Here is a 22,391-nt window from a genome sequence, read left to right on the forward strand (position 1 = left end):
AACAGCTAAAATGTTAACAACTTGATAGAAGACGACGACTCTTCAAAAAACAAAAACAGCAATCCGTCAAATGGATACATAACTCCGTTTATTGTCCGGGTATATGGGAATAGCAGAGATGTGCGCGGCGTATTAAACATTAACATTGCTTGAACAATCGCTATAGAAGACAAGTCAAAATGTAACCCTTTAACTCCCTGTTCTGAAACCGAGGACTCTCCAGGCTCCTGAGTTTAATAAACATTGTCCTGGAAGCTCAAAATCTGCAACGTATGAAAGGTCGGAGCTAAAACAGCAAAAAAAAAAAAAAAAAGAAAGTCAGGAACACGGACTATACTGGATATAGGTAACCAAGAATGGAAACAGGACCCCATTTCGAATGCCCGTCTAGGTCACATGTGGGTCCAAATGAGGTTGAAAGGGGAGGAGGTGTTTCTCTTGAATCTTTCCCCCATCCCCCTCCAATGGCAGCTGTGGACAATGGTAGGGCTTTTTATCACTTGCTACAGGAAGAATATAAATCTTAACAAAGCTGTCTGACATTGGAAAAAGGTCCGCTTTCTTTCAGAAACAGCGCCACTCTTGTCCATGGGTTGTGTATGGTATTGCATTCCCTTGAATTGGTCTGAGCTGCAATACTACACACAGCCCATGGACATGAGTGGCGCTGTTTGTAGAAGAGCAGACACTTTAATCTCATACAACCCCTTTAACAAACCCAAAACGCGCTCCAACACTAAAAGCTTTCATGATCACCTTAAAATGAATGCTCACCCTTAAACACCTAAAAATAGGTCCAAAATTCTGTGCGGATTAATTTCCTAATATATCATTATAGCGGTTTGAGATTTGTTTTTCTGATACAGAGCTCCAAATCCCTTGCATATTGACAGAGAAAAATTAAAATTGGCTCTCTAGTGCCATCTATAGGTGACTACCCTGTAAGCCAAAGTTTGACAAACCTAAGACCCCCATCTGTAGACAGCACTGTTTCGGAGTTGTTGCTCCTCATCAGTACGGTGTAGGGTTCTGGTTGGCTGAGTGAGATGCAGCTCTTGGAAGCTACTGGAAAGTAAGTGTCCGACAGAGTTACAGGGTAGTCACCTATAGGTGGCACTAGAGAGTTTTCTTTCTTCTGGAGGAGAGATATTTTGCATACTTTTTCCCCAGACAGCATTGCCCTTAAGACAGCTGGACCTCCACAAGGAGAATCAGTACCTGCCAAGAGAGCAAAATGATAAATGCCTGTCTACCTTCAATTACCACTAGGGGGAGCTTAGGAGTCTACTGCATACGGTCTTCTTATGGAGCTCAATGTATGAACAAATACGGAGTGAGCTCCCTCTAGTGGCGGCTGCAGGCAGCCACCTAAAATGTCTTGATTCAACTCTTTCTATGTATGGGATTTGGAGCTGTGTATCAGAAAAACTGCTCCAACCGCTAAACGGACATATTGAGAAATTAGTCATAAAGGATGTTCGACCTAAAACAGACATTGCGTTAAAAGCTGGATATTCACTTTAACGGGAATGTGTCACGAGGATAAACTACTTTACATTAGAGAAACGAAGTTGACCTGATTGATCTATCATTAGCATGCAGCATGTGCCGGCACTAAGAGAAAGGGCCCCGTAAAGTGGGCGCACAGCTAAAATATTTTCATTGGCATTACTGATAATCTGTAACCAGCAGGAGGGGTTGGCATTGTGTGAAAAGGGCATCGATCCTTAAACGGGATTAGATAAAGGGTCGGCTTTTTGTGTGTCTGGTTTTGGAATTTTCAAGTGAAAAGGGATGAGCTGCAATACCAGACACAGCCCATGGACAGAAGTGGCGCTGTTTCAGGAAAAAAAAAAAGCCATCCCTTTATCTAATCCTGGACAATCCCTTTCACAGCAGTAATATCTTCAGGTTCTCATCAGCCGTGTAGTGATATATACAATGATGTTATGATGTGACCCGCAGATATTACTGGCACGTCCTGTATTTGGATATTGCTGGTTGTATAAAGTCCAGGAAGAACATTTCCAATAAGAGCATCCAGCGGCTCATACATCATTAAAGGACGGCGGTCATGTGGCAATTGTCTGTCTCGTCCAAGAACAGTGTGCTGAAGACGTCGTTGAAAAAAGTTGGATGGTACTTGCAGGCCCTGGCGCAGTCGGGGTTGAAGTTCACTTCAAGAATTTGGGGTTGCATCACCCGTTTTCCTAGAATGAGACAATAGGATTAGGATCAATCTGCAAAATCATGCTCCTGAAATCTTATGTGTAGTTCATCATTTGTAAGCTTAGCTCATTGTGCTCCAGACTTCTCCTACCTTCAGTTTCTGGAGCTACTTCCTGTCAGCCATATATGAGCTCTCATAGAGCGAATATCTCGGTCTCCCGGTCACAGAAAGCTACAGGGCTGTATATTGTATAGAAAACTTCTCCCCTACCAGTCAGTTCTCCCTAGCAACCAACTTCCATAAGACTGGGACCCCCACCGATTGTGAGAACAAAGATCCCGAACCCCCAGATTCTCCTCACTGAGGACATTAAATAGAGCGGTGGTCGAGAATGCTTGCTGTCGCTCCTTTCAAAGTCTATGGGACTCACGGAAGCAGTGGAGTACATCGCTCTGTGATTCTCAGACAGTGAATCGACCGCCACTCCATTCAAGCTCCTCCTTACTGCAGGGGTTGCAGTGAGGAGGAACTGGGGTTTTCAGGAGCCCCGTTCTCACGATCGGTGGGGTGCCCAGCGGTAGGACCCCCACCAATCAGAAAATTATATCTAATAAAAGACCTGGGGGCTAGACAAGCTGGGCAATGTAGTAGCAGTGATGACATCTTTGGAGAAAGCGGTTTATTTACACTTCTCCTTTTACAGAAGTCCGGCAGCTTATGTGCAGCCTGACTGACACTGTGCACTAGAAATGGGAGATTTCCTTTAAAAGGGCAAGTTCACAACATCTCCTGACACGTCTGGTGTCATCGGTGGGGCTCTGTCCCTGTGGTCTCCACTTATGCTAGAACAAAAGGGGCTTCAGGGTTTCTCCCAGCGTTGTGCCCCTTTGTCTTCAGATCTCAGAGTCTGTAGTCAGAATATCCTATTCACTGCAACGGGATTGCATGCGAGTCAGCGAACATACCAATTTACGGGAAGCTTGAAGCATAATTAGAGTGTGCAGTGATACCTTCGCTGTCCGTGTCCCACTTCAACATCAGGTCTATGGCGTAGATGGCTCGAGAAGACTGGTAATCGCAGATCCCAAATGGAGCGGGCTTGGATGTGGCTGCTTGAAATAGTTCCCTAAAGGTCTTAAATAATTCAGCCTGATGGTAAATGAAAGATCACAATTAATAGACCTTATGTAATGTGACACTCATAAAAACAAAGCAGGCAGATATTTCATATAAAAGGAGTGATAGGGGGCGCTCAAGCTATAGTACAGTGAAGGGGGAGGGTGAGAATAGTCCCAGGTGACCAGCACCACTGACACAGATTTCCCCCAATTAGCAATGATGACCTTTAGATTAGATAAATGACAAATGTCTGATCAGTGGGTAGTAAGTAGTAAATCGGGCGTGCCGTGGATTAGGAAATCTTCAGCACGCTCGAATACACAAATTCCCAACCAGGGTTCCCATTAAATCTCAGCCAGGGCACAAAGTTCTAAAATGCTTTACCAGCCCCTACACCGAGCGTCTTTGAGGTAGGTATGTGAATAGGGGTTCACGGGGGGTGGAAACCATTTCAGGGGTTCCCGCTTAGCCATAAGGTTAGGACTCGAACATAAGAACATCACTTTTCTGCTCCGTTTGAATGTGTTTTTGGTTTTGTCTCTTTAACCCCTTAATGACCAGCATATTTTGGACCTTAATGACCAAGCTATTTTTTAAGTTTTTCCATCGTCGCATTCCAAGAGCTATAACTTTTTTATTTTTGCGTCGACACAGCTGTATAAGGTCTTGTTTTTTGCGGGACAAGTTGTATTTTTTAATAGCACCATTTTGAGGTACATGTTATTTATTGATTAACTTTTATTAACTTTTTTTTGGGGGAGGGGGGGGGGGGAATAGAAAAAAACCCTGAAATTTCGCCACTCGTTTGCGTCCTAAATCTACGCCGTTTACCGTGTGCTATAAATAACACAATAACTTTATTCAGCGGGTTGTTACGATTGCAACGATACCAAATTTGTATAGTTTTTGTATGTTTTACTACTTTTCCACAGTAAAAACGCTTTTTTTTCAAAATTATTTGTTTTTGTGTCTCCATATTTGAAGAGCCGTAACGTTTTTATTTTTTTGCCGATGCGGTTGTATGAGGGCTTTTTTTTTGCGGGGCGACTTGTAGTTTTTATTGGTACCATTTTGGAGTAGATGCGACTTTTTGATCACTTTTTAATCAAAATTTTTTAAAGTCAGGATTCACAGAAAACAGCAATTTTTCCATCTCTTTTTATTTAATTTTTTACGGCGTTCACCGTGCGGGTTAAATAATGTAACAGATTTATAGTCGGGGTCGTTACGGACGCGGCGATACCAAATATGTGTAACTTTTTTACTTTATTTTGGTTTTTTAATAGTAAAGCATTTTGTAAGGGGAAAAAGTGGGTTTTTCATTTTTTTTTTTCACATTTTTTTTTAATTAACTTTATTAAACTTTTTTACTAGTCCCATTAGGGGACTTTAATATGCGATTCTCCGATCGCTATTATAATACACTGCAATACTTCTGTATTGCAGTGTATTATGCCTGTCCGTTTAAAACGGACAGGCATCTGCTAGGTCATGCCTGCGGCATGATCTAGCAGGCATTCATTACAGGCAGACCTGGGGGCCTTTATTAGGCCCCCGGTTGCCATCGGAGACACAGACACTCGGCGATCCTATCGCCAGGTGTCGGTGGGGGAGAGAGGGAGCTCCCTCCCTCTCTCCAAAACCACTCAGATGCGGTGCTCGCTATTGAGCACCGCATCTGAGGGGTTAAACGGGTGAGATCGATAATAATATCGATCTCACCCGGCAAAGCAGGGACGCCCTCAGCTACCTCTAGCAGCTGAGAGCAGGGAGATTTGACAGCTCCCTGCTCTGATACTTCTCATCAGAAAGCCCAGCTAGAAAAAGTATTAAAAACGCCCCGATGTACGCACATAATACACGCCCACTTGGACTTTTACTTTTAAACACACCCACTTGGACTTTTGCAAGCCTCATTTGCATAACTACAAAAATGGTCATAACTTGGCCAAAAATGCTCGTTTTTTAAAAATAAAACCGTTACTGTAATCTACATTGCAGCGCCGATCACATGCAATAGCAGATAGGGGCTGCAAAATCTGGTGACAGAGCCTCTTTAAATTTGATTAACTTTTTTTTTGGGGGGGGGGGGAATAGAAAAAAAGCCCAGCAATTCCGCCATAGTTCTAGGCATTTTAAGTTGACACCGTTTACCATGTGGCGTAAATAACAGGTTACCTTTATTCTATGGGTCGGTACGATTACGACGATACCACATATGTAGAGTTTGTTTTACGACTTTTTCACAATAAAAACACTTTTGAACAGAAATTTGTTTTTGCATCGTTGCTTTCCAAGAGCCGTAACGTTTTTATTTTTCCGTCACTTTTTGGGAGTACATGGGACTTATTGGGGGGCAATAGAAAAAAATTGCAATTCCACCAGTTTTTTTGCATTTTTCATGGCATTCACCTTGTGGTTTAAATGACACGTTAACTTTGTTTGGGTCATTACAGTCGCGGCGATAACATATGTGTACTTTTTTTCTCACTATAAACTTTATTAATAATTTTTATTTCACATTTATTATCTTATTAGTCCGACTAGGAGACTTCACTATGCCATCTTTAGATCGCAGATATAACGCTTTGGTATACCAAAGCACTACAGCCGGTCAGTGTAAAACGGACAGGCAATCTATTAGGATGCGCCTCTGGCACGGTCTAATAGACATATAGCCAGGGCAGGCCTGGGGGGGGGGGGGGTCTTTGTTATGCCCCCGACTGCCATGACACCCCATCAGAGGCCCACGATTGCATTTGCGGACTGCCGATGGGCGACAGAGGGAGCTCCCTCCCTCTGTAAATGCGGTGGTTGCTATCGACCGCAGCATTTAAGGGGTTAAACGGGCACAAATCGAAGTAAACTTCGATCGCTAATGCTACAGCCGAGCACCCGCTCCGGCCTGCACGGGACACCTGTGGAGGACTTGGACTAGGCTGCCGTGAAAAAGCGGCGGCCTGGCCTAAGGCCCCTTAATGACCGCCAAGAAAAGGCATATTTGGTGGTCACTAAAGGGTTTTCCCCCTTTGGACAATACCTACTTGTTAAAAGGGTCGCTTGACAATAAGTTGATCAAACTGTCCCCCTTCTGGGACCCCCAACAATCAGCTGTAATCTGTAGGAAAACCTGGCAGTACATGTTTAAATTCCCTGCAGTGCCACCACAGGGGAAGCGAAGAATTACAGTGTCCATTTAGAACACGTCCTCCAGGACGAGAGGCACTTTTTGTAACCGCTCTGCATTCTGGCCAAGAGATGAGGGTCCTGAACAGAGGACCCCCTCTATTAAACCAGAATTCCCTAATGGGGTGTATGAAAATGGATTTTCTATACTTGATACCCCTTTAAGCTCCCTTGTAGCTGTGTGCAAAATAAGAAACAATAGGGAAGGTATAGCAAAGCTGGCGCAAAGGAAAAGTGGAGTAGTTGCCCATAGCAACCAATCAGGTTGCGGCTTTTATTTTCCAAAGGGCCTCTGAAAAATGAGAGGTGGAATCTGATCGGTTGCCATGGACAACTACTCCACTTTTCCTTTGCACCGGTTTTGATATCTCCTCCAATGGGCCTTATTTATCAAAATTGTCCGGCAGAGAAACTGGCCTTGTTGCCCATAACAGCCAATCAGGGCTCAGCTTTCATTTCATAAACTGCTCTGGAAAGCTGCTCTATGATTGGTTGCTATGGGTAACCGGGACATTTTTTCTGCCAGAAGTTTTGATAAATGAGGCCTAGTTTTCTTTACAGCAGGGCGTGGAGTATAAATTAGAACGATACACATAATATAATAATGACAGCGGGGTTTTATAAAGGAGGTTCAATGCTTAAGGCATTAAAAAACTGAGGGGTACACGTCGTATCAAATACCTCAATAGACTTCCAGGGATATTCAGGATACTGCTTCTCAAACAAGGTGATAAACTCATCACAGTGAATCTACAACATAAAAGATGAAGAAACAGATCATATAATCTGGGATTTAACTCCTGAACTAAAGACTATAGGATTAGAAAAACATGGCTGCTTTCTTCTACAACAGTGCCACACCTGTCCATGGGTTTTGCCAGGTATTGCAGCTCAGCACCACTGGAGTAAATGGGGCTGCAGTACCACACATAGCCTGTGGACGGGTGTAGTGCTGTGTTTGGAAGAAAGCAGCCATGCATTTCTAATCCTGCACAACCCCTTTAAAAGGCTTGCCCAGTTTTATGTAAATAATCCTTAAAGTGTACCCGGCATTATAATTTATTTTTTTTTGGACTGAAGACAGAGGAGAGAGGGGGGAGGAGACTTATGCTGTGAGAGGGGAGGAGGAGCTGCAAGGGAAGGCAAGGGATTGGCTCAGAGCACACAGCACAGCTCTTACATTACACCAGGAACAGCCGCCCTCTCACAAAGAGAAAGATGTACAGAAACACTGAAGAGCGAAGACAAAACACCAAAAATATGCAGTTTAAAAAGAAAACAACTGCCGCCGAACACGTGATTATTGGCTTAATGAACATTTCTGCAACTTACTAATCTATTTGCATTTTAATTCCCCACAATTTTCAAGCTCGGTTTGCGGTCAATGAATGGAACCATTATTATTCATATCCAAAGGCAGAAGAGAAACACAGACCTAATACTACTTCTTTCCACACACATATGTACAGTGACAACAGGGGGTCCTTCAGTCCCGGAGTTCCCAGCCAGAGCGCCTCTGATGCTCTAACCAGGGATTCTGTCGTTGAAAACCCTGACATCACTCTCCATATACGAACAGTGACCTCAGGGTCTTCTCAAGGTGCTGAATCCCCGGTCAGTGTTGCTGATGCTCTGGCCTGGGATTCCAGCATCTTGAAGGGTAACTAAACGTTTAACAAACTTCTGACATGTCAGACGTTTTGATTGGTGGAGGTCCGAGCACTGAGACTCCCACCAATCGCTAAAACGAAGCGGCAGAAGTGCTTGTGTTAGTGCTCAGCCGCCTCCTTTCTGTTCGTCTTTTTCCAGAAAGCCGATGTAGCGGTGTACGGGCTCATAGACTTTCTATTGCGTCCGTACACCGCTACATAGATTTCCGGAAAAAGTCGAAGAGACACGAAGCGGCTGAGCGCTCACATGAGCACTTCTGATGCTTAATTTTAGCGATTGGTGGGGGTATCAGTGCTCGGACCCCCACCAATCAAAACTTCTGACATGCCAGACGTTTGTTGAACGTTTAGTTACCCTTTAAAGTTCTTAATGTCCCTGTCCATATATGGATAGTGACCTTAACGGCCTCCCAAGGACCGAAGTACCCGGCTAGAGCGCTTGCGATGCTCTGGATGGGGACTCTGCCACTGTAGCTCCTGTCATCATTGTCCATATATGGACGGAGACATCAGAAGCTTCCCCGGGCTGTGGATTTCAGGTCACGCTGCAGATGAGAAGTTATTCTGTTTTCTGCAACTTCTGAACTCAGAATCCATTGTTTTCAGTGAAGAACTAACGTTGTAAGTCTCTGGAAACCATGATGCGTTGCAGGAACCGTCGTACAACAGAAGCCAACGTGTTCGACAGACTCCATTGACTTACATGCGGCGCCATTCTTCCCGTCAAACCAGACAAAACTGCGGACGAAGCCCTTGACAGCAGTGTGGACAGAACCTACACCACTATACTATAGATTATTCCGGTTCTCTTCTCTATAGTCACATATAGTAATGTCACCTGCTTCAGCTGCACATTGGAAGTGTAATTCATCACCGTGAAGTGCTTCTCATAGTCATCCAAGTCGTCGAGTGAAAATGGTCTGTGGAGCACAAAGAGGAACGTGAGTGATAAAGAGGAAAGGATTAGACCTCATGTGCTGGACACATCCACACAAACTCCTAGACTATATAGTATTAGCTTCTTGATCGATCAAAATGACATTGGTGAAGGTACGTGTGATCGCTGAGAAGGTGACCTAAGTCCCGACCTATGGCAGAGTCTAAGGACGATCACATGAGGTCACTGCCAATAAAATCGGATGGTAAAAAAAAATACAATCGTGACTGGTTTCTTGGATGAGGACGAGCCCTCAAAAATCTGACTGATGGGGGCCGACGTCCAAGACCCCACCTATCCTGAGAATGAAGTTTAATGGCCTCTCCATTAATATCAACGACAGATACAGAAACAGCCAAGTAACGGACTTTCCAAAGTCAGACCCTGACCCTGTACGGACAGTCCGGCACTACGCGGATTCCACCAAACTAGAAGGAGATCACATTAGGAGGGCGGAAATGTTACTTTTTTAATTACTACTATCTTGACTTTGGTCATTAAATAGATAGATATGAGAGATTGAGATAGATAGATAGAGATAGATATGAGATAGATAGATATGAGATAGATAGATATGAGATAGATAGATATGAGATAGATAGATATGAGATAGATAGATATGAGATAGATAGATATGAGATAGATAGATATGAGATAGATAGATATGAGATAGATAGATATGAGATAGATAGATATGAGATAGATAGATAGATAGAGATAGATAGATAGGATAGAATTACCTGTTCGCAAACCTTAGCCAGAAGACATTGTAGGTATAGACCTTGAGGGGTCGTACAGAGCGGAGAAGAACCACATAACGGATGTCAAATTTTACCATTCCAACGTCCTCCCGATGGAAGAGCACCGGATTCTCTATATACTTTGACACAACCTGATTAACGAGGAAATGAATATATAACTTTGGCCGGGCACAAATGGCAATCTATTTATCTTTCTATGATTTTCTGCCAAAATAACTAAAATGCAGTGGTGAAAACAAGAATCCTTGTAAAGGGCCAGTCATCCTCTGACACGTCACAGTGTTATCCATGGGGGTTCATTAGCTACAACAACCCCCACCCTCTCACAGGTATGTGAGATCTAGGCCCCAGGCTCACGTACCTCCATGAAGAAGATCTTCTGACAAGTCTCTGCGAGATGTCCGCAAATATCATCACCAACTTCAACATAAGATCTCCTGACCACCCGAGGATAGGCCATCAATAGCTGATCATGGGGGTCCGACTCTCTGCACCCCCGCAGATCCGCTGTTTTAAAGGTGCCGTTGCGCTTGTGCGATAGCCGATTCCCCGTCATCGCTAAAGCTGCTCAATAACGTCAAACGCTGCTGCAAATGTGTCAGCATTTGACAGCGTGGACCAGTGAAAGGAACGAAAGGGAAGAAGCGCTCGTGCCGCAGCACCTTCAAAACCTCTGAATTGCGTAAGTGCCGAGAGTCGGACCTCCACGATCAATTATTGATGGCTTATACGAAGGACAGGCCATCAATTTGATCTCTCTGGATAAACCCTTTAACTGAACAACCAATTTGTTTTTGCATTTAGATTAACATAAGTGAAAAATTCTGAGCTGATCAGTTTCTTAATATAGGCTTATAGCGGTCAGAGCCCCGTTTTTCTGATACAGAGCTCCAAATCCCCTGCATAGACATAGAACTTAAAGAATTGGCTTCCTACAGCCACCACTAGGGGGAGCTTACAGCATAATGTGTATACATTGGACTCAATAATAACCCAGTATGCAGTAAGCTCCCCCTAGTGGTGACTGCAGGAAGCCAGAATGATATCTTTCTAATTCTCTCTCTACACAGGGGATTTGGAGCTTTGTATCAGAAAACTGTAGCTCCAACCGCTGTAAAGATATATTTAGAAATAGAATTTTAGACTTAATAATGAGGATAAAAGTTGGACAATCACTTTAGAGAACAATTGCCTAGACCTCCGCCCCCTGTGACTCCAGAGCTCCTGCTACAACTGCTGATCCTCGGCTCCGGTCTGAAGACAAATCTCTGGACCAGTACAGAACTCGAACGCTGTAGTATATTTTTATGCAGATTAGATCTACTTACAATCTGCAGCATAGCCTTTAACCCCTTCAGGACGGAGCCATTTTTTGATTTTTGCTTTTTTGCTCCCCACCTTCCCAAGAGCCATAACTCTTATTTTTCCGTCAGTGGAGCGGTTTGAGGGCTTAAATTTTGCGGGAGGAGTTGTAGTTTCTATCGGTAGAATTTAAAGTACCATATAATGTACTGGGAAACAGAAAAAAAACGGAAATTGGAAAAACAACGGATATTCCCGTTTTGTATTTGCGTTTAGTTTTTACGACTTTTACCGTGCGGTAAAAAAAAAACCAACTTAACTTTATTCTGCGGCTCAATACGATTACGGTGATGCCAAATTTCTATAGGTTATTTTTATATTTTACTACTTTATTTTTTTTTTTTTACTTTCTGAGAGCCCTAACGTTCTTATTTTTCCGTAGATTGAGCGAAGCTCTAGTTATCGGTACCATTTTCGAATCACTTTTTATTACTTTATTTTTTTGAGAGCGAAGTTGACCAAAAAAAACTGCGATTTGGGCGTTTTCTTTTTGACGGCGTTCACCGTGCACGTTAAATAACCATATATTGTAGTAGCTAGGACTTTAACGGACGCAGCGATACCAATTTTGTTTGCTTTTTTTTTTTATTTTCTACATTACTGTGGAGGAAAAATGGGAAAAAGTTTAGTTTTTTTTAACTTTTAACATTTTACAATTTTTTTTTTCACGATTGCTGTTCGTGGCTGGTAGTCCCGGGCGTCCGCTGTATAACACAGCTCACAGCTGACACCGCTGAGTATGGAGCGCACTCCATACATCACCCCCCCTCCCCCCGCACTATGACCTACCCGAGACGACGTTTTGCGGGAAGGGGTTAAGGTTTTAGTATTTACATACACACTTGGCGCCAAAATTTCCTGAGGCGGTTTACCTTGGACCCAGGCCAGTATTGGAGGAGCAGGTCGTGCCCGTATGACGCATCGTCTTTGTATATTCTTTGTATATACCACTAGTACTATGCGGCAGACTGTTACATGATCGGACTCGCGTTGCTGCGGCTCAGACAAACCTTTGGCGTGCTCTCCCTCTGGCGTAGGATATAAGACAAGTTGGTGGTGACATGCGTGTCCAGACTCCGGGCAAGGTTCCACGGCTTGCAAATCCAGTGATTGTCTTCCCCTCTGCAGAGACAATGGCGTGAAACATGTAAAGCAAGTCGCCTCCTGTACCAGCAAGCAGTTGCTTTATTCTGAAGTGCTCGAATAAGAAAGATACACAAGCTCATGTATGATCACACGGGTGGTTCCCAAGCAAATATTTAACTTTAGGACTCCCGATCCCCTAAAATTTGTAAACCGCCGATGAGATGTCACCGGCCGCACCCGGCCAAACCCCAACGACACGCCATCCCCTATACAGCGACATCTTACCTCTCCTCCCGCTGTCTGAAGTAGCTGATAAACTGCGGGAGTTCCGTCTTCAGATTAAAAGTACGTGGCAGCCATTTTGGACCTTCAATTCCTCCAATTCTTCTAGAAACGGACGCCAGGCAATCCTTGACGGTCAACAGGTATTCACACGGGAACTGATTGAGTAGGACGTGAGGTCTCTCTGTGCTGAGCGTCCTAGAACGAAAATGATATATTGCAGATCACATCCGCAGATCCGGAAACGTATCTATTCAATGCATCTAGAATGAAATATCAAGAAACTTAGCAAATAGTCTTGATTGAAAATATTGTAATGTTTCGGATCTACAGCTCCTATGCAAACCTATATGTCGTCATGGTTACAGACTACAAACAAACCCGGTGTAGTCTGATACTGCAAGGATACTATCTTCCATATGACTTTTGCTAATGTACATTAGGGAATGCAGACTCTCTAGCCGGGGCGTAAATGAGATTCACGGGAGACCAAGCTGGACTCCTAGAGTTACCAGGGGTTAGAGGGAATCTCCTCGTAATCAAGCCCCCCCGGCACACTCACTTATAATCTTTGAAGTGGGAGAAATTGAAGAGAATGTCGGCTTCTTTCTCGTTGTTTGTGAATACAAATCTAGGGTGGTCCACGCCATTCAGCACTTGCTGCATATCGGTGTACACTCTGAAAAGACAAACAAGGTTTATATCTCTGGATGAGCACTGGTACTTAAAGGGCTTTTGCCCCCTCCCTCCATACAGCACCCACAGAACGGAGTGTTGCAGCATGTAAATATAGACCTTTTATCTAACCATACATTAGACCCGGATATTACAAAAAACCTACTTAAAAATTTTGCTCTTGTCTTGTAATGGGGGCTCCACAGGAAGAGGCAGAGACTCTTTATTCTCAGCAAAAATGGCCTATAAATCAAAGAATAAAAGTGAGTCAAAAATAGCTCCAACAATAGCAATAAAGTGAATAGTTCAGATCTATACTTCTACTATACAGTACAGGATCTGTACCACTAGGGGGCAGCAAGAGTTAAACCAACCCCAACTCAGATTATTTGTTAGGGCCGTGATTAAATAGAGAAAAAAAAAAAAAAGGGTCTTTTACTAGTAACAGTGCCACTTTGTCCATGGACTGTCTGGTATTGCAGCTCAGTCCTATTTACTTTTAGGGGGATAAGCTGTAATTCCAGACACAGCCAGAGTGGCGCTGTTACTGGAAAGTAGTAACAGTCACTGTAACTTCTGGGAGCTATCTGCACAAAAAGGTCTCCTCCAAAAGAAAAAACTGTCCCTATTGCCACCTATAGGTGACTATCCTGTAGGTCAATATCCGATCATTTAAAGAGCCTTGAAACAGGAGTTGGGTTAATAGCCAAGCCAGGCCCACCCCTTCCCCCCCCCCCAACTGTAGAAAGAACTGTTTTGGAGTTATTGCTCCTCATCAGTACAGAGTAGGGTTGTGGTTGGCTGAGTGAGATTCCTTTGATGCAGCTCTTGGAAGGTACGGATTCTCCTTGCAGAGATCCAGCTGGTAAAGAGTCTTAAAGGGGTTGTCCACTACCGGACAACTGATGACCTATCCACCAGATCGGTCATCAGTATACGATCAGTGTGGGTGCGGGTGTCTGAGCCGCACCGATCAGCTGCTCCGGCTGCCTGCACGAACCGGATGTTATGGCACATTATGCAACGTAGGGAGCCGGAAGCAGATGGCTGTGTACATTTCATAGCGGCCGTGCTGCTGCTCACCGACTATTCACTCGAATAGGAGCAGTACTGCAGCTTTGCCGCTATTCTGTGACCGGAGCCAACTGCTTCAGGCATTGACGTCCGGTGCTTGATGGCAGACGGCTGATCGGTGCGGCGTCCGGGTGTCGGACCCGCACAATCATATACTGATGACCTATCCGGTTGATAAGTCATCAGTTGTCCAGTAGTGGACAACCCCTTTAAGGGCAATGCTTCCTGAGAAAAAAAATATGCAAATTAGATCTCTTCCAGAAGGAAAAAAAAAAAACAGTCTTTAGTGCCACCCATAGGTTAAAAACCCTGTAAGTTAAAGTCCAGCTCTTTATAGAGCTTGTAAACACGACTCCGGTTAATAGCCAAACAAGAGAGGCAACTATCTGTAGACGGAACTGTTTTGGAGCGGTTGCTCCTCATCAGTACATGGCGACAACTGATAGGAGCGATGTCCGGGTGATCACTTTACGGTCAGTGGTTGATTGATGATCACATCATCCTGACTCAGGTTCACAACCCAAACAAAATTAGTTTGAGGGAGTGTTTTCAGCCGTTTTTCGGGCCGTAAACGTAGCAAAAAACGGATGCAGAACGCCTCCAAACATCTGCCCATTAATTTCAATGGGAAATATGGCGTTCTGTTTTTGAAAAACGCCCGCATAAAAAACACGGCTGCGCAAAAGAAGCGCATGTCACTTCTTGTGCCGATTTTGGAGCCGTTTTTCATTGACTATAGAAAAACAGCTCCAAAAACGGGCGTAAAAAACGCTGCGAAAAACACAAGCTGCTTAAAAAAAAAAAAGTCTGAACATCAGGAGCGGTTTCCCTTGAAAACAGCTCCGTATTTTCAGACGTTTTTTTATTTTGTGTGTTCACATACCCTAATACTTCCAGACCTTATTTGTTCAAGAGTGACCTGTAAAGGCTTCTCACCTGATAATGGGCCTCGGAGGGCTCCGGCGTTTGGTGGTTTATGTGCGTAGGATCCATAGACCGCCAAGGTAAGAGCAGACAGCTCCGTATTAGAGGATTGGTCTCTCCATAAGCGAAGTCACGGGATACTTCCTCTGTACAATAACAAAATAGACCATTATATGCAGTCAAACCTCTCCAGAGGACCCCCCATCTATACCAGATTTTCTGTGCCGGATTATCAATGCCCCAATCTTACGTGTATATTGGCTTCTAGTTTGGGAGGACCCCCATTGAAAAGTTCTGTGACTTTCTGATATTTTAACCTTTTTCACTTTCAATATTTTTGCTTGCGGTCAGTGAATGAGAACATTCTTGCCTAGACTGATTGTAACTGTAGCAAACCCACAGCTGCGAGAACTAAGCGGTCTTCGGGGATTTACAGCAACTGTATGTAAACAATATTTCAGTTCACTGACAGCAAACAGAGGTCTTGAAAATTGTGAATTGGACTGAAACTGAGTTTATTAAAAGGTTATATAGTTTTATACACTTACTAATAAGGAAGATCCACCTTCCTAACTATTTTGCATTTAGAAATAAAAAATTAAGCAACTTTGCAAATAGTCTTGATTATGTTTCTCGTTATGCGTTTCTATGGTAACAGACTACACATGAACCCTGTGTAGTCTGATACTGCAGTCATACTCCCTTCCATCTGTTCCCTACTTTTCACTAACATACATTTGGTAAGTTAGTAACAAGTAGGGATGCCAAGTTGATTGCAGGATCAGACTACACAGTAGTTGTATGTAGTCTGTTACCACGGAGACACATAGGTCTTCATAGAAATTGTATACACAAAACGATAGATTTTAAACGAAGACCATTTGCAAAGTTGCTTAATTTTGGATGCACTGGAGCAATAGAAAAAAAAATGGCTGCAAATTTTAACCTAGCATTTCAGCAGTGCCACAGAGTGAAAGCTTAGCAAGTAATGTAATGAAAGTTTACCTCCATTGCTCAGGTCTCTGAGGGGCCACAGTATGGTGTAAGCTAGTTGTTGGGGCATGTAATACAACGGAGCAGTACTAAACGTCGGCTCGTCTGAGTGCTGAATTCTGGACCCAAATTCATCCATTATATACCAGACCGGAACCTTCTCCTCTGCCGTCTGTGAAGAGAAGCGTGCGATTAAAGCCTGCAATGGTGGCGAGACCTAGAACGTGAAAAGCTGGCGCCGCAAAACCTAGAACGAGAGGATTTACTGGCCATGAAGCTGTAATGTCCGTATCACCTGTACGCACCGGGGGCATATATTTTATTGGCTGAAGCCATGCCATGTGGTATCAATCAGAGCTGAGCTTTAGTTAAAGGGCGACTTCACACGCAACGTTTTTCGGAAAAACGCCACTTTTTTTTTGCCGTATTTGCCACGCTGCGGGCAGATGTTAGCTTTTATTTTGTCTGGTGTTTTTTGGGACAGTGTTTTTTTCAAAATCGGGGGTTGGCGTTTTGCATGTAAAAAAAGCGTAACTACAAAAAACGGCATTCAAAAAAAAAAAAAACACATGAAGCACATGGTGATTTCTAAAAAAGCGTGTGTGAAGGAAGCCTAAATTGAGTGAATTGGGCGTAATCATTGTATAATGAAAAGTTGGATAACTATCTAATATACTTTGCGTTTCAATTCATCGCTATTTTCAAGATTTCTGCTTGCTGTTATTGAATGGAATCATTCTTGTTTACATGGTGAAAACCTGTTTCTACTCACTGAGAGCAAGCAGATATCTTGTCAATGGTTAGGTTACTGAAAGGTGAAGAATACTAGAAAGTTGTAGAACTTTTCATTCTTTAATGATTTAGCCGAAGTATTCATGAGGGGAGCGCTCCCCCCGCCCCTCTCCGCAGAGACGGACAGGCAGCTGTCTATACATGTATACACATCAGCCTGTCAATCACCAGCCTGAGGAGCAGGAGAAGCGGGGGCAGCGCTGACCTCATGACAACATCGGACTCTTAACTAGGAGTCCGGTGTATTCTTTCAGTGCTCCTATTAGACGAACGGTACAGGACATTGTTGTGCAGCTTTGGCTACAAGGAGCATGGACCTGTAGATATAATTTGCGGCCCTTACATGGGACGCCATATTAAGCTAACCGATCCGCTTTACGGATAAAAAAAAATTAAATAAAATAAATTCCATAATCTTACCCCATGTGAGAGCTGATACGTTTGGTTATATTTCCACGTTTCCTTCAGAACCGCCGCCACCACGTCCTCATCCGGAGCTTCTCCATGAAACTCTATGCCCACGAGGTTGGCCATACGATGGAGAAGGCCAGCAACTTCTATCAACTGGTGTCGGGCGTGCTCCACGCGGTAAGTCCATGCGTGGTCAACGAGAAAAACGCTGAAGTTTAAAAAATAATAATTATAAAAAAGGATTTTATTACTGGCTATGTCCGCCATTGCAACCAATAAAAAAAAAAATAGTCTGTCTATGAGTCCCCATGGTAACAGACTACAAAAAACCCTGTGTAGTCAGACACGCCCCTCTATTCGTCCCCTACTTCTTGCTAACCTACCAAATATATACCTTCTCAAGACAGAGATCGGATTGCAATATCTTTATACAAATTAATGTACATTAGAGAAGATTAGTGAAAGGTACACTTATTATTAAAACCCTATAAACCAAACCATGCAAAGAAAACCCATGTACCAAAATAAAATATATAGTTTTTGCAATTTTTGTTACTAGGAACGAAGAGGGCGGAAAGGTGAGGACACTCATCGGGCAAAGGACATACAAAAATAGTCATTTATATGGTGGGACAACATAGTCTCTTAAAAAAAAAAAAGCCCCCATGATCATCAGCTGATTTTCCCAAGTCCGGTTCCTAGAACCCTCAGCAATCGGCGGTTATCCCTGGGAAAAGTTCCATCTGGCCACACATTTTCCGTGCAGTGGCCACTACAGGTGGAAAGTAGTATTACATGCTGAACGTTCAAATAAACGGGCCGAGTCCTCCAGAGTGTGAGCTGATCTTACTGAGCAGCTTTCTGCTCTGGCTAAGTGGGGGTATTCCAATTTGGGGTCCCCTCTGACATCCATAACCCCTAATAGGACAGGGATCGTCTTTATGCTCATCAATTAAGAAGTAATTTCTAATTCATTAACGCACCAGTTAGGGTCAGTGGCTCTCAGCCCGTTCTCATTGGTAACAATTACTTTGAAAGATGGTTCGATTCCAGGGTTTGCTTTCTTGTTCAGCTCTCTTTCAATTTCCACCCGTTCTTCATCCTCCTCTTCTTCCTCTACCTCCTCCACCTGCATTATTCCAAACATTTCCCCAGCATCAAAGATCTAGAAGATAAAACAAGATGTCTTGGGTGACTCACCACCAGACCGAGCTATATGTTTACCGGGGAGCTGGGGAAGGCAGCTCTAATGTCAAGCTAAAAACCAAAATATGGATTTGGCCAGCTAAACGCTCTCACCGCATTAGTAAAGGTCAGCTAAGCTGTTAGGGGCAAGTCTGTGGAGAAGCTTGCTGACTGTTTCCAATAGCAACCAACAGAATTGTGAGTGCAGCTCTGGAGTATAATACAGGATGTAACTCAGGATCAGTACAGGATAAGTAATGTAATGTATGTACACAGTGATTACACCAGCAGAATAGTGAGTGCAGCTCTGGAATATAATACAGGATGTAACTCAGGATCAGTACAGGATAAGTAATGTAATGCATGTACACAGTGACTCCACCAGCAGAATAGTGAGTGCAGCTCTGGAGTATAATACAGGATGTAACTCAGGATCAGTACAGGATAAGTAATGTATGTACACAGTGACTCCACAGGCAGAATAGTGAGTGCAGCTCTGGAGTATAATACTGGATGTAACTCAGGATCAGTACAGGATAAGTAATGTATGTACACAGTGACTCCAGCAGCAGAATAGTGAGTGCAGCTCTGGAGTATAATACAGGATGTAACTCAGGATCAGTACAGGGTAAGTAATGTAATGTATGTACACAGTGTCTCCACCAGCAGAATAGTGAGTGCAGCTCTGGAGTATAATACAGGATGTAACTCAGGATCAGTACAGGATAAGTAATGTAATGTATGTACACAGTGACTCCTCCAGCAGAATAGGGAGTGCAGCTCTGAAGTAGAATACAGGATGTAACTCAGGATCAGTACAGGATAAGTAATGTAATGTATGTACACAGTGACTCCACCAGCAGAATAGGGAGTGCAGCTCTGGAGTATAATACAGGATATAACTCAGGATCAGTACAGGATATTTAATCTGATTGAATGTTACAAACTAAAAAAATTCGGGCAGATTGAAAGACTGGTATAACAGCTTTGTTCTAAAAGGGCATGTCTCTAACGAATCAACAGGAGGTGCTGTAATCCAAGACAAAGTTTACGTAACTCTTCATGTATCTGTGCCACTTACATGACACATCTGCACAATAATACCTGCCAAGACAGAGGGCGCAGGTAACATGCCGAGGCCTGGTACTAGACTTGCAGAAAGATGCCCGCGGCGGTCAGACTCCTATTTTAGGTTTATCAAGGGCCAAGGAGCATAAGATACAATAAAAAATAAAATAAATGCGGACCATTATGTGTGCGCGCGCGCGTGGGGGGACGGGACGTTGACGACTGGTCTCTTTTCTTAACTGCGGCTCTGCCAAGGAAGAGGGTATTTTATTTGGCACCTGATACCCCTCACAACACATGGAGCAGCTGCAATGTATCTTATAATGTCTGGCTGCTTATATTCAATTACAAGGCATTCTCCTATACACTGAGCCCTCCTAAAAGACATGAAGCCCACCGAATGCTCTATACAGACAGGAAGTCTGCTGCGCAACGCAAAATACTGCCCCCATCTTTCTTCATTTTGTGTTTTCTGACAATTTTTTCCTCTCTAATCCTCATCTCAGAGTCCTCTATGGCGGAGGTTACTGGATATTTGTCTGAAATATCATCCCGTCTCCTGACTCGGCACATCCCAACATGCCCTCAAGGTCAGAGAAGTGACACAATATATTAGGTTTCAGCTGCTGAGCGACTGTTTGGTTCCTAGCCAGTGAATAATACAGTCGGGAAATCGCTCAACAAGCAATTCCCTAATATAGACGGAGCCCCTCCCTACGATGCTGTGCGGAGTGCAGTAACATGTAGACCGTTATTAGACTGCAGCTAGACGGAGCATGTCATACATTACTATAGGGAATTGCTCGTTATGCAATTACCTCATAAGCGTGCCTCTACTGCGGGCCATAGGATCTCAGGTCTAAGGAGACACTCAGACCAGGGATCGGACGATTTGGTGTTCAACCCATCCAATCCCATCGTTACCTTGGAATAAACGGCGCCGCTTATCCCCATTAAAGGGGTTTCCAAGACAAAAAAGCCTAAACAGTGGCGTCTCCACATTGTGAGAATCGGGATGTACTTCCTCTATTAAAGTAAATTAGAAACAGCTGAGCTCATCAATGGACCCCCGTGTCCAGGATCTGTGGTGGTCCCGGCGGTCAAACCCTCACCAGTCTGACCGAGTGTTACGCCAAAAACGTCGGTGGTGGAAAAAAAAAAAAAGTTTATAGGAACACTCCTGGCAAAACTAATACACCGGGTAATAGGACTGAGGGGGCGGTGCCTGTCACAAGTAAGAAGAAAGAATCCCTGTGTCATGCTCCGCCCCCTCAGGAACTGCACTTAGGCAGAACACAAACAGTTTTATGCCGTCTGTTCCTTTAAGGATCCCTCGTTGCGGAATTCCTCTTTGTGGCTACATACGAGAAATGCTAGGAAACCCATGAAGGTTTGTTGTAGGAAGAGATAGGTATGATGAGCCCCTTTAAGATTTGGCTACCTGTGACATGGGGTGATCGTGGCTTAACCCTTACAATACAACTTTTGCGCAAATTCGTGTCATGTGAATTTATAGCGCCCGATCGCACAATAATTGTGGCGTAAGCGCCAGTCATGGGGCGCAACATCAGACGGTAGAAGCTGTCACCCACCGAACACCCCGCCCCATGTGGGCACCAAGTCTGCAGTTCTTACATAATTATATTATTGACCCCTGACACTCACCTGTCACCCCCTAATCCTACTCTTATGGGGGCACCTTACAGGCCGCCACTTAACTACACACCCGCAATAGTTCAGTATCGTGCCCCAACTCCTATAACACCCCCAGAAATGTGACAGCAGCACGAGAGACAGCCCAGAGTGTCGGAGGAGAAGAGACCCCGCCGCCTACCTCTCCCTCCAGCTTGCGGTGCAGGCTCGGCCAGTATAACCGGGGGACCCCTGATGTAAGGAGAGCCGCCTGGTGCAGGGCCACGAACTGAGAGTAACCCTCATCCTTCTGCTGCTGAGAGCCGGCCATGCTGTCTGAGGATACAGTCCTGAACATACGGGCGGGGGAGCGGAGACAGGAGAGGGCGGGGGGTGCAAGAGGGGGCGGGGACAGGAGGAGGAGCGGAGGACTAGAGTGGGTGGGGGGAACAGGAGGGGGTGGAGAGAAATGGAGGAGATAGGGCGGGAAGGGCAGAAGGGGCGGAGCAGAATACGGGAGTGGTCGGGGACAGGAGGAGGAGCGGAGGACAAGAGTGGGTGGGCAGGACAGGAGGGGGTGGAGACAACAGGAGGCGGGGGACAGGAGGAGGGGCGGGGACAGCAGGTGTCCTCCCTTTCACCAGAAACTGAAGTGGTGGTCACATGACCTGACAAGAAGGGGCGTGGCTTATTACTAATGTCTCTATATAAGGAGATACTGCTGCTGCCCCGAGGTAACAAATGTCGTGGAATGTGAGAGAGAGGGGTGACATGGGGAGCATTCTATGTGAGGGAGAGGGGGGACATGGGGAGCAGTCTATGTGAGGGAGAGGGAGGACATGAGGAGCAGTCTATGTGAGGGAGAGGGGGGACATGAGGAGCAGTCTATGTGAGAGGGGGGATATGAGGAGCAGTCTATGTGTGAGAGAGGGGGGACATGTGGAGCAGTCTATGTGAGGGAGAGGGGGGACATGAGGAGCAGTCTATGTGAGAGAGGGGGACATGGGGAGCAGTCTATGTGAGGGAGAGGGGGACATGAGGAGCAGTCTATGTGAGAGAGGGGG

At 44.5% G+C, this 22,391-nt stretch overlaps 1 protein-coding gene and 1 long non-coding RNA gene across 5 annotated transcripts in view; one reads left to right on the forward strand and one right to left on the reverse strand.

The window, feature by feature from the left end:
- Positions 1 to 62: 62 nt before the first annotated feature.
- TTLL12 (tubulin tyrosine ligase like 12) lies at positions 63 to 22,069 on the reverse strand. Of its 4 annotated transcripts, XM_075855985.1 has the most exons (15): positions 21,530 to 22,063; positions 18,426 to 18,607; positions 17,452 to 17,650; positions 16,252 to 16,411; positions 15,259 to 15,392; positions 13,415 to 13,491; positions 13,136 to 13,252; positions 12,577 to 12,771; positions 12,216 to 12,327; positions 9,823 to 9,974; positions 8,984 to 9,065; positions 7,157 to 7,225; positions 3,181 to 3,319; positions 2,055 to 2,210; positions 63 to 286 (listed from the first exon to the last, which is right to left on the reverse strand). In XM_075855985.1, exons 1-14 carry the CDS (start codon positions 21,683 to 21,685, stop codon positions 2,059 to 2,061), a joined length of 1,926 nt encoding a protein of 641 aa, XP_075712100.1. In that variant the 5' UTR covers positions 21,686 to 22,063; the 3' UTR covers positions 63 to 286; positions 2,055 to 2,058. The 4 variants fall into 4 exon arrangements, with proteins under 4 accessions (XP_075712100.1, XP_075712101.1, XP_075712099.1 ...); XM_075855986.1 differs by having other exon boundaries at positions 63 to 2,210; positions 9,835 to 9,974; positions 21,530 to 22,069; XM_075855984.1 differs by having other exon boundaries at positions 63 to 2,210; positions 21,530 to 22,062.
- LOC142748758 (uncharacterized) overlaps positions 21,990 to 22,391 on the forward strand; it is a 9,556-nt gene continuing 9,154 nt past the window's right edge. Inside the window, exon 1 of the long non-coding RNA XR_012882305.1 lies at positions 21,990 to 22,061. This is a non-coding gene — a long non-coding RNA (uncharacterized LOC142748758). The remainder of the gene's footprint in view (positions 22,062 to 22,391) is intronic.

The sequence above is a fragment of the Rhinoderma darwinii genome, chromosome 3 (assembly GCF_050947455.1).
Source record: "Rhinoderma darwinii isolate aRhiDar2 chromosome 3, aRhiDar2.hap1, whole genome shotgun sequence".
NCBI lineage: Eukaryota > Metazoa > Chordata > Amphibia > Anura > Rhinodermatidae > Rhinoderma > Rhinoderma darwinii.

Coding starts and splice junctions, on each gene's coding strand:
- TTLL12 (XM_075855985.1), bottom strand. CDS start 21,685: ATGTTCAGGACTGTATCCTCAGACAGCATGGCCGGCTCTCAGCAGCAG. Junction 17,651..18,425: donor AGAGCCACTGACCCTAACTG/GTGCGTTAATGA, acceptor TTTAAACTTCAG/CGTTTTTCTCGTTGACCACG. Junction 12,328..12,576: donor TTCAGACAGCGGGAGGAGAG/GTAAGATGTCGC, acceptor TTGTCTCTGCAG/AGGGGAAGACAATCACTGGA.